Below are 13260 nucleotides of genomic sequence, written 5' to 3'. Positions count from 1 at the left end.
TTTTTTTACACACATACAGAACATTCGAACATTGGTCAGCCAAATGAAAAAGCCAGGCCGTAAGAGAAACAAACAGGAATTATCCCTACTGCTCAACGAAACATACATAAAAGAACAATACAAATGTGTGAGAATATGTGTGTGAGTATATATAAGATATATATGTATATATGTGTATATATAATATATATGATATGAAAGGCGTTCCAAAAGTAATGTCTCCTATGCATTTTTATGATGATTGAATTTATGCATTCATTATCTGAAAGTTTCGTCTTTTGTTGCAGATATTAACGGTGTGAGAAAGTAACCCCTGTCATGACATGTGTGGTGCATATTTTAATTTTTCCATGCAGAAAAAAATTGAACCGATCAACAGTCATCCGCGATGTAAGAGTGCTTTTGACGCCCATACACAGCCATCACGCCATCACTGGCAAAAGTGCATTGAGAATGGTGGTGACTATGTAGAAAAACAAATTCTGGAGCAAAAATGGTCACTCGTTTAATTGGTATCACTCGCATCTTCATAGCTCTACAACTTTTTTTAGTAAAAAACATAGGATGCATTATTTTAGAAATGACCTTCGTACAATAAAAACAAAATGAAAATTGGCAAGTCAGAAGCAAAGTTTGATTTGTCAGCTTAAATGCTGCTTAGGTCTGGTTTTGTAAATTTAAAAAAGCTAACTTTAAATGTTTGATATATTCAGAAGCATTTTAAGAATTATCGTCATCAATTGTACTTGTAGAGTTGTTAGCATGTTATGATGCTCGTTTAGTTATAGCCATTTTGTTATAGCACCTGTACTCACTTGACTAGACTTGCTTGAGATGAAGAAATGAATAGGTTCGATTGAAAAAGACAGCCATATTCCCCAGAATTAAATCAACTTTATTTTACAGTTTCGTCAAGCAGAATAGGAACCAGAAGGAGTTAGTAAAATAATATATGACAGCAAGACAAATTGGTTCAGCCGACATGTATTAAAGAAAACGGCATCAGTCCAGGCTTTTAGTCTGAGGTTTTGAGTCTCGTTTCTTACCAAAGTCAAGCAAAGCATTCGATGGCTTTTCAGGTTTGTATTCCCTTGAAACTCTTCATGTTTGCATGCCAAACAGAGCTGGGTGTAACTGCAGAAAAGACAAACATGCATACTGTTTCCAACGCATACAGCATAGCCATGCAAGTCTGAACATACCTGTGCATGCACAAGCGATGACATGTTAGTATAACAGAAGGCAGATCTTAATCATGTAGCTGCGACGTATTATTTTTTTTTTTAATTATGGAAGAAAACGAAAAAACATATTTGATTTAGTTTGTATGATATTCTGAGATTTTAATTTAAAGAAGTTTGATTGAATTAAATAAAGACTTTGTTGGGAGAGCTGATGTCAATGGAAAACTGATATCAAGAATAAGACAAAACTCAAAGTTTTTAAAGTATTGGTCGAATCCATCTACATATCAAATTCTTGGACTCTAAATATTGCTCAACCTAAGATACTTGAAAGATCATATACCAAAATTCTATGTGTCATCTACAGCATATGGTGAAACCATGTAACAAACAAAATTCAATATGATTGCATCCAAGAATATCTGTTATTGTTTGATGCCAACGTTTGGTGCTGGCTGGACATCTTGACTCAAAAAATCTATTGGAAAAATGCTTCTCTGGTCCTCATATATTAAAACCTCACAGTACAATCAAGGCTCTTCTGAAGAAGGACACTGGCCTCTCAGAATTGGAAATTCGGATTACAATGAGTGAGTGAGCAGCATAGTGCACATGTTTCCTCATTAATTAATGGATGACCGGAGACAGAAGGAAAAGAAATAAAGATACTTACATATTCAGGATACAAGATTTCACCTGCTTCTTTGTGTCAAAGAGCAGGAATTGGTACCATTCTGCAAATAAAAGGATCCATTTGAATATGAGTAAAAAAAAAATGCAGAGATTAAGAAACATTAAAAAGAATTTGATATTAAAAGAAATTTATCCTTATATTAAATATGAGTTCATCAACGCTTGTTTCTTTAAGGCTTTTCCATATATATTTTAATGACACAAAATACATGCAAAAATATTACTTAGTTCTGGGATTGAGTTACGTTGGAAAACATACTGTTTTAATTGTTCTAATTAAGCCTTATTTATAATTAACTGAACAAATAATTAGCTACCCATGTATAGATGTTGCCCCTTTCAATTTAAGTTGGTTCGACCACCCTCTAATATTCTTAATGTTTCTGTGAGCATTTAGAGAAAAAATGACTCACTTCCCAACTAATTTACATATTGTATTCATATGAAAATTAGATGGCAAAATAATTGCTTTGAAAATGGAACATAATAATATATCTAATATATATATATATATATATATATATATATATATATATATATATATATATACATTATAGAAGTAAAGAAACATTATTGTTCGTTATGCTAGAAGTATTTCAAAACAGATATGTCACAATTAATAAATTTTAGAATGAAATCAAAGCTGAACAAAGAGTAGTAGTGGTTGTGACCCAACGGGGCACGGGTACTGTTACATAATGAAAGCCGTTATTTGAATGGAAAAGTTTGAATGACATATAGCGATCAGAGATGACTCCCAGAAACGGAAGTTGACGAAATCATATGATTCTGAGCAGGGATAATTCACTCTTTTCCTGACAACACTTTAAAGAAAGCAGATGTGTAGAAGGATCCATCTTCGGAGTTTACAGCGGAAGAAAAAAAAATGAAAGAGAAAAGTGGTAAGAATTAATCCCCCCACTATAAGTATAATAGCAACTTTTATACAATAAATCATGTCCAAAAATAATCTGAAAAGAGTTGAAATGTCATATATAAGAACCTAAACCATAGCTCAAATTAAAAAAATAATCAGTTCTTCATAAATAAAAAAAAAATCTACAATCTTTTTTCTTTCCAACAATGAAAATTTATTTTCCATACTAATGTTCAATTCTTAGCAAAATATTGGTCTTTTTTAGTTAAAAAGTAATTAGATATTTAATTACCTCCGTGAAGATGGAGATTATCTTTTCTGCCAAGTTTGTTTGTCAATATATTTGTTTGTTTGTGTAAAGCCTAGCATCCACATCGCTTGACCAATGGTCACTAAACTTATTCAAAATATCAGTTATTGCCTAACTTTGAACTGTTTTAATTTTTAAATATCTAGGTCACGTAAAAAGTTGAAAGTTACATTTTTGTTGAATTTTATTCATCATAGACTTGGTATTTAGCCCATATTGTAGCCAATGAAGACCTTATCTCATAAAAACTTGACCGTTGACCTTGATCCTTTTGTACGTAATTTTAATTTTCAGTTTTTCCAAATTTAATGTATGGATTTGATATTCTTTGATAACAGTAAAAACCATGCAAAATTGATTAGATAAATAGTTATGAACGTTTCCATGGCACCACTTCTTGAATGCCGTATATTTCGGCGCATAAGACGACCCTTAAAGTTAAAACGTCATCTTTAAAAACCAATATTGCAAACCAGGCTAAACAAACATGGTTTTGTGATTTAGCAGTCGTCTTATAAAGCCGATATTTGATAAATTTATTAAAATTTGCTCCAATATTGTACCTCGTCTTATCTGACGGTCGCCTTATATGCCGAAATATACGACAATTCACACAATATAAAGAAGTAAGGCCCAGATAAGACTTTAACATATTGTCAGGTAGAGGTAATCTGACAACTGACTCATGTTTGTTTTTATTAAAATTTATTTTCAAAATTATTACAAACATTGATAAGAAACCACAAGGAACGTCTTTTGGAAATGATTATTTAACATATGGTTCTCAAATAGTTGCATGCAGAACCGATCTTTTAACCCAACTGGGAAGATTTTGCTATTGAAGTGTTAAAATTTGGTTTCGTTTATCTGTTTTATGGAATATCAAGCCTTTCGGGGATTTTTAATGCCAAAACACAATAACTTTAGTAAACGATTCGTTGAAAACAAACTACTAATTTAACAAGATATAACGAAGAGTGAACAGTGGATTCATACCTCTACAAATTATATTAGTACATAAGTCAGTGTGTTTGATATTCCATTATTTTCCACAGTATTATCTTAGATACGTTTTGGCATTGGGAATTACCATAAGAAATATTTGACAAACTCAAAATTGACTTATCTTAAATAAATCTGAAGAAATACTCATCTGTTGTTGGACCAGGCTTCATCAGAATGTTAGTTTATTATATAGGCTTTTTATGTGAAAAGAAGGAACTATGAATGTTGTTCTATTTTTGGATCTAGGATTGAGGCAGATAGCTAAAAATGCTTATGTATGAAGCAGGAGATGATGAACATTCGCTTTTAAAACATGCTTCATTAAACTAAACATTTTCCTTAACTATGAGCCATGCATTATTTTCTCTTTCTCGTTTTGCCTTTCTGTTCCCTTTTTGTCTTGCCGCCAAACGTCAATATGGCCGACTAACATGATCAAGCAGTGAAATACATATTAAGTGGAGTTAAAAATGTAACATAAAACTTTGCACATCAACTCTCTCTCTCTCTCTCTCTCTCTCTCTTTCTCTATGATAGGCTGTGATTCAATTAACTAACAATCATATGGGTAACCAACACCAACGTAATTAACTAGTGAAGATGTAATCAAACAGAGTGGGTCTTAAGAAACCATTACTTTTCCACTCGACATGATCCATATTTGAATTATTTTGTCTGCCTTTAAAAGAAAAGAGTGATAAATTAGTGTAAGAAGAATTTCATTAATTGGTTGCAACTGCGAGATTGTCCACCGTCATGAAAGCTCATTTTGGAGACATGAATACCCAGAACCAGCCAAGAACGAGCAAGGTATGTTTGAATTCAGTTGAACTGTTAAGTACTAAGAAATGTATTATGGGTGACTAGCAACACGAAGATCGGGGAGTTTTTTTTTTTTTTTTTTTTTTTTTGTTTTTTTTTTTTTTTTACATCCATAGTTGGATGATAGTTCCCTGCATCTATTAGCTTATCTAACAATCCTTTCACATGCAGCGCTCATCATATTCGAACGATACGAATCAAATTTTCATTAGATAACCGAAGTTAAATACGTAACAGATTTGTGTTGGATTGCTTTTTTTAAGCAAATCTAAAAAAAAATCCTTCATCTTTCTAAATATGACAGAACAATACTGACTTTACTTTTTTATGTTCAGGCAGGTAGCAGTGATTAATTATTTTCCTTCATTGAAATTATAATTATACAGATGTGAATTGGTTGTGTTTTAACTACTCACATCTCTAGTTGTTGTAATGCAAGCTAATAGATTTTATACAGCAAAATAGAAATAAAAATGATTCAGAGAGACAAAGCACAAACTATGCTTTCCTCACCTTGCAAAATTTCAAACTGTTATCGACCTTTACTTCACTGATTCACAGACATTGACTGCTGAACTTTTCAGACGTGTTAGTGAAATAAACTATTCTTTCAAATCAGTTGTTATATCTATTGCAAATACTTAAATGTGAAATGATTTTGAACTGTTTTGTTTGTTGTATAAAAAATAAATGGTATTCACATTGTGTGGGGCTCCTGCCCCTTTAGTAGAAGTAGAAGAAAAGAAGAGAAAAAAACACACACACAACAACAGCAGCTGGAGGTCACTGTGACTAAGTGGTTAATGAAACAAACTGACATCCTGGGTGTGCCAAGTTCGAATCCAGTTGGTTCCACAGAAACACTTTCCCTTAGGAATGTTTGCAATCTCCATGTGTTCTCTACCATAAGTACCCAATGTTTTTATAGAAAGATTTCTAACTAGAAAGATATCGATTAAACGAATGGCAACAAAATCATATGATTCATACGAAATGAACGAATGATGCTCAACAACAACAGTAGCAGCAGATAAGCAATGTCTAAGGCATTCGATATTTGCTTTATTTAAATGATTGGATAAAAAAAACTCAATCTGATTGATTGGCTAAAATTCAATATAGGCATTCAGAAACAGTTTCTGCACCTATTATAAAAACCTATATGCAGGTTCGAGGTAATAAGCCAGTGTTAAGACCAAACAAATCCAACTAACTCAAAATCATACTTCTCCTTCACATGCAAACAATCTCCACTACTCGCATTATTGGCACATGGACTTAACTCCGCTAGACATGGATTCACTCCTAAACATAACGATACTGTATCAGTCATGGATTTACTTCCAAACAATATAAAGCTTAAGAACACACTCAGCATTCCATCCTCCATAAATACTTGATTTTAATATTTTGAAGTTGTGGAAAACTGTTCTGATTGGGGAATTAATTTTCTCTGTTCTGGGACGGGTATTCCTCTCGTGTATCTGTAAAAGTGTCTTGCTAAATGATTGTTGTTTAGAAACTGACCAAATTAAAGGTTATTTTGAAGAGATGCCAATTCATTTGAATTTGTTACTTTTTAACAAAATGTCAGAAAAAGAAATAAATTCTGTTGAAATCATTAAAAAAGTATTTACATATATGTGTCAATCGGTAAACTAGTCGAAAATGACATTACATGCTTTTCACGTTTCAAAATAAAAAGAATTAAAAAATGAAACCGAATAAAAGTTTTACTATCGAAATGTATTAAAAGAAGAAAATTGCAAAAAAAGTTTCATAACAAATCTGTTGTAAATTGCAAAACCGTGACTGCTTTTTGTCACACACAGGTGCCGCTCAGTCGACAAATATGAACTTCATAGCGTTTGATGTAGAAGGAATGTCGGCAGATTCACAAGACACAACACTAGCATTGTCAGAAATTTCGTGAAAACTATTGAATAATTCCACCCGCTATCTTTCGAGGCTTATAACTCCTCGAAAAATGTAATTCAAGCCCTATTTTTTTTTCAATTAAAGGAGCAAGGACCAAGGTTTCATTAAAAAAAAAAAAAAAAAAAAAAAAAAAAAAAAAAAAAAAAACAAACAACGTGGTTTTTTTTAAAAAAAAGGTTTTAAACTTCGGACTTTACAGGTAAATTTCTAAGAAACATTACTTTTTTTTGTTTTAAATTTGAATATATTATTTATTGATCTTTTATCTTCAATTTGTGATATATAAAACTTTGGTACATAAATTAATTATTTACTTTTTAATAGACATTTGAAAATGGGGGGGGCGTGAATTAAAAAAAAACGTTTGTCTAAAATATTATATTCAATTTATTGGAAAGAGCATAAAATTTCCCATTGACCCTGAAAATATCGTAAAAATTGAATCAATAGAAAGATTTTGATAGAGTTTTAAAGTTTAAAAATTGAAAAATATTGAACTCGTAACATTCAATTAATTTCATTACTATTTTTTAAAAAATATTTCTATTTTATACAACTTTAATAGTTTATTTTGGAAGTATAATCCATAAAGAAAATAAACAACTCACCTTTAAAAGAGAAATTACGAGTTTTTTATATTTTATTTGCAGTTTCGTGTTAGGGGTGTCAAAAATTCCTACAAAAATTCTGATACACCTAACACAACACTTTTAACGACATCGTCCGACCTACAAGCTTTAGATATTACTCACTCAAACCAGTTGACCTTGAGAGATAGAATCGCAAAGAACATGATGACATAAACACATTTCCTTTGCAAATAGCAAGTCATTTCTATAGGATACGACTTGTGTCAAAACTTTTGTGCTTTTTTTTTTTTTTTTTACATAGGCAACACAACTTGCAAAATCGCCAACACACCCTGAACGTGCATCAGCAGAAGATCGCAAGTAATCAAAATATGCCGTCTTTATGTTCCAACCGATTATGGTCGACACAAGTGAAGCAATAGGCCCTGCCATATGCATGACTTCCTCAATGGTCTTAGTCTGTTAATAACGTGCCATATCAAAGACCATTGACTTGGCTTTACAAGCATCTCTCCATCTTGAATCTGTTATCAGCTTGCTAAGCTATAAGACATCTGATGAAACCTAATATATGCATCTTGGTTTTGAAACAGGACATTTTACTATTATTTGTTGTTATATACATATATGATTATCTGGATTTTTATATTTAATTTACTTTTTTCATTTCTCATTTCTTTTCTCCATTTCATGAACTCTTCACTTTAACCAATTTTGCATGTATGACGAGTTTTCATATAATGCAGTTTCAATTTATGCCAGTACTAGCAAATTCATAGCTTCTCTATAATATTCATTTGCTAATATCTTTTCTCTGATGAAAAGAACACATTCTTTAAAACTCCACAGATTAAGAAAATCTTAATATTTCTTTTTTGAGTATCCTATTGAATATTTAATTCTTTTAAATTATAATTTACAGTCTAAAATTGAGTTCTTATATATATATATATATATATATATATATATATATATATATATATATATATATATATATATATATATATATATATATATATATTATATATATAATATAATATATAAATTATATATAATATATATATATATATATATTGAAAATTTAATATAAGAATTACGTATATAAATGGATACGTTTGAAAGGCTAAAAACAACACATTTTTTTTTAAATAAACAAATTTATTTGTTTATATCAGATATATTTCGATGTTATACATCCTTATCAATGAAGAGTCTGTTTTTCTTTTCCTTGTCCACATAGTGGAATTCTGTGAGAGAGAGTGTCAGTCTGGTGGTCTTGATAATGGCTCGAGTTTAAAAAATAAAAAAATAAAAAACAACAGTCATCAGCAGGGGTATCGCGTTAGCCATGCAAATTGAAATAGTGAAAAATATTTTTTTTCTTTACCTACATTTGAAGCGTTGCATATAATTTGAAAATAAAAATTGCATACATAAATGCAGGTAAAGAAAAAAAGTTTCATTATATCAATTTGTGCGATACCCCTGTTGAAGACTTTTTTAATCTTTTTATTTTTAAAAATCAAACCGTTACCAATACCCACGGTCTGACATACTCTCACTTGCAGAATTCCACTGTGTGGACAAGGAATAGAAAAAAAACAGATAAGGATGTATAGCATTGAAATATATCTGATATAAAAAATAAATTTGTTTATTTAAAAAAATGCATTGTTGTTAGCCTTCCAAACGTATCCATTAACATACATAATTTTTATTTTCAATTAATATACAACGTTTCAATTACAAGCAAAGAAAAAAATTTAATCTATTATATAAATGCCATCCGTCTGTTTAAATGTATGTATGTATGTATAAAACTTTCGACAAAGTAACGAATTTTCATGAGATCAGTATCATTTTGAAGTTCGACTCTTCAAAAAATTGGCTAAAAACATTAATTCCTTCACCCTCAACTGTGCACTTTTCTACGGGGAGGGGTCGCTTTTTTCGCCGATATTTTCGAATTTCATCTCCTCCTTTCGATTGACTAACTTTAATTTAGACCTTCATCACTTTAGGTTTGGCGATATGCGCAACAACAAAAAACCTCACTTTTTTCCATGTTCTTTTCCTCCTTTGCGGTACGGGTTCAAGCCTGCCTACTACCATTTTTTTTTTTTGCTCAGTACACACTTCCAAACACCGGAACAACGCCGGGCACCCAGGCTATATATATATATATATATATATATATATATATATATATATATATATATATATATATATATATATATATATATATATATTCCAGGTTGAAAGATCTCCAAAAATTAAGAATATTTGAATTTTAACAAGGATCGTTGATAGTGCTCAATCAAAGACAGCAAATTATAGTTTTTATTTTTCTTTATGTAAATACAGTCATATCTTGCTACGATGTGCAGACCGTTTCAATCATAATTGATTTGATCAGGCAAGAAAATATAAAAATTGAAAAGGTTTCAAGACCATTTGTAATTTTAGAGGAGAGAAAATATACTTTGCCATGACTGGCGTGAAACAAGGTTAATGTTCTTATACCTCACCTTTTTAATTTTAAAATGTTCTTGCCTGATGAGATCAATAATGATCGAAACGGTCTGCACATCGTAGCAAGATATGACTGTATTTACATAAAGAAAAATAAAAACTATACATATATATATAACTCAATGCATGTGTGTATGTGTGTGTTCCTTATGGAAAGAAAAGAGAATCTACAAAAAATATAAAAGTGCACTCTCATGTAAAATTAATGGGAGTATTTCCGAATCGCTAAGTGCATAGTTCTAGAAAAGATTATGTCGATTGGGAGGGGGTCGAGTTTTTCAATGTAATAATGTATTATTTTTGAAAAAAAAAAAAAAAACCTCTTTAAAAGGAAGATGTGGCAAGGAACTCGTAAATGGTTGTTTTAGTAGTGCTTTTAGAAACATCCTTTATTTATTTGGGTTGTTTCACTAGCATGTATATGGCCCCCTCAGTTTTCATTTTTCAATCTTTACTCCAGAACAATTACGTTTGATAGATGGTATATAGCAATCCAAAAGTGCTCAACATCCTAAATATAGCAGGAGTGTTTAAAGGAACCCCTATCTTTTAAGTTGGTGTTGTCCGGGAACAATAATAGTAATGTTTAATAAGACTACTGCTATTATTTGTTCTGCTTCGTTGTTTACTAATGTTTTCTTTTAATATAATCCCTTTACTTTCTTTTTGCTTTAGAAATCTTGATGTATTTTATATTTTGCTATTTTTCTTTTAATTTCATTCACTGCTTCAATTTATTTAGCTTTTACGATATCTGTCCAGTTATTTCATTCACCCCCTTGTCGCTTTTTATCTATGTCTAACACAAGCTAAAATGTATTAAATAGAAATTGAAATATATTACAAATGAAAATAAAGTCAATTCAAAGAAGAAAATGTTCAACAAATAATACTTAATTAATGAAATTTTCTTTTACTGAAACAAATAAGTAAATATCAGTTTCATTGGATGTCCTACTGGTTTGGCAGACTGAGAACAAGCTCAAATCATTTTCAGGAATAGTGGTGATGTAGCCAATAACAGTGGCTAAGTGGTTAACGACGCAGATTCGAATCCAATTTATTCCACAGAAATAATTTCATCAAACTCAAACTTGACCGTGTGTCTGAGCTCCTGCAGAAGAGTTAAATAAATTCAATGATCCCTGGTGTGGCACGTCATTAGCGGACTAAGACTGTTGAGGAAGTCATCAATCATAAATTACAAATGATATTTCTATTTAATTTTTTTTTCACTTCAAACTTTCCATTTCTTCATGTTTCGTTTTTTCACTGTTCAATTTTTCTTTTTGTCTTGAAACTAAATTCAAATCAAAGTGTCCACTTACATTCAATAATTTTTCCCCATGATAACGTGAAGGAGGGGAAAGAAATTTCGGATTTGTTTGACAAGACAGATTGGCATAAAAAAGTGATAAAAATAACAAAGATATAACAAATAAATGTTATCAAGGACAAGATAAGTTACTCTTCTACCTAGCTGGAAAAGTTTTAAGTGGTTTTACTCACTTTAAAACGATTATTCGGTTTGAAAAACAAATAGAGCCTAGCGTGAGAACAAAAAAAAAATGGCCGCGAATTGACAGCTAAATAGTTGAAGCTTAGATAATGACTTAAAAATAAAACAAAATACTATTAGAAAACCACTCAATAAATATTACCGTGACATTTATAGTGTGGGTTTCTAACAGCATTTTACTTTATTCTTATTTTAAAATCTTTATCAAGTCTTTCAATATTTAGGTGTAAATTCGCGGCTATTTTTCTTGTTCTCACCTTATGCTCGACACTATTTGTTTTTCAAACCAAATAAACATTTTAAAGTGAGTAAAACCACTAAAAACTTATTTAGGTAGGTAGAAGAGTAACTTACCTTGCTTTTGATAACATTTATTTGTTATTATCAGGACCCGTTAACCGGCGTTGCCCAGTAGAAGCCTGCCTCCCCCTTGCAAAAAAGTAAACTCCAGTTGTTGGTTGCTACTGCTGTCCCTGAACAATTGCGAACACTGGCGGCCATGGCCGAAATGAAATAATCTGGCTTTCACTGGCGATTAGTACTGGTTTGGGGCGATAACATGCAGGTACTGTTTGAATTAAAAAACAAAAAACAAAAAAAAACAAAAAAAAAACAATTAAAGGAATGCGCAAATCAGTATGAATTAATAAAATTACGAAAAATGGTCAATTAGAATAATAATGGAAAGTAAAAACAGAAGTTTAGAGGTTAGGGATTCTCACAGTATATGAACTGCTTAGAGTGATCGACATCAGTGGTAACAGTCCTAGCTGTTTTCGTTTGTTGTTCAAGTATACTTCCCTGGCCCGGGCTCTTCGGGGCCTGGGCAATAAGTGTCAAGCAAAGACCATATGTCGGAGCAACCCCACATATAAGACCTTGGTCAATGTAGGGGAAACCCTTCATACCATTTGTCACTATCCAGCTCCCATACTCCCCGGGGAGTTGGTCCCCATTTCCCCTTCACTCCTCACTTTAAAATTCGGCCTTGTGCCTAATTTGCTCGGTGGGGGAGCAAATAAATACCCTTTCTAACCCATCCACCAATAGTAATAAAGTAAATTCCAGTTTTATGTCGTCATTTTTAACGTTTAAAGCAAAACAATTGTGACTTTTTCACTTCACTTATTTGAGTATTGTCATGTTAAGAACAGCATTTGGAATAGATATCCCAAACTCCCCATGTTAAGAACGGTATTCAGAATAGACACCACCAACATCCCCATCTTAAGAACAGCGTTTGGAATAGACACTCCCAACATCCCTATGTAAAGAACGGTTTTCAGAGTAGACAACCTCTTTTTGTTTGTTTTTTTCGGTGGGGGGGGGGGGTGAAAAAATAATTCCACCAAATTTAATTGTGATAATCATTATCAGCATATCCACCCGAAAATGCAAAAATAAAAAAATATTAGGAGGTGGTAGTATCGGTAGGAGAGAAGTAGATTTGTTTATTGCATGTGCATACAAACATGGCAATCAGTGAATTGCAGTGCATTATACAGGTCATTATATCTTGTCTATGCAAAATTTAAATGAGTTGAAAACCTGTAAAAGTCGACATTCCCAAGAAAATTGTGGAGTTGGACCTAATGCACAAACTCCCCCTCCCTTGCTCTAAAAAAAGTTAACGTGTGCACAATATTGAAAATCCAGTAGATGATATTGCTGAAACATTTATTTTTAATTCGGCAAAGAACGTAATAGATTGCGCCAGTTTAAAGTAAGTATATTCAAATAAAATACATAAAAGAAAAAAACGTAATTACGTCTGGAAAAAATATAATTAA

The 13260-nt window shown here is 31.5% G+C and overlaps 1 protein-coding gene across 1 annotated transcript in view; it reads right to left on the bottom strand.

The window, feature by feature from the left end:
- LOC145292049 (uncharacterized) overlaps positions 1-13260 on the bottom strand; it is a 108684-nt gene that overhangs the window by 54469 nt on the left and 40955 nt on the right. The window contains exon 2 of the mRNA XM_080138075.1: positions 1858-1918. Coding sequence (XP_079994201.1) covers positions 1858-1918 — 61 coding nt within the window. The remainder of the gene's footprint in view (positions 1-1857; positions 1919-13260) is intronic.

This window comes from Euprymna scolopes, chromosome 13 (assembly GCF_053919585.1).
Source record: "Euprymna scolopes isolate OS-2025 chromosome 13, ASM5391958v1, whole genome shotgun sequence".
NCBI classification, from domain to species: domain Eukaryota; kingdom Metazoa; phylum Mollusca; class Cephalopoda; order Sepiida; family Sepiolidae; genus Euprymna; species Euprymna scolopes.
Note: the sequence above shows the minus strand (reverse complement) of the source record. Positions and strands in the feature narration are given on the sequence as shown.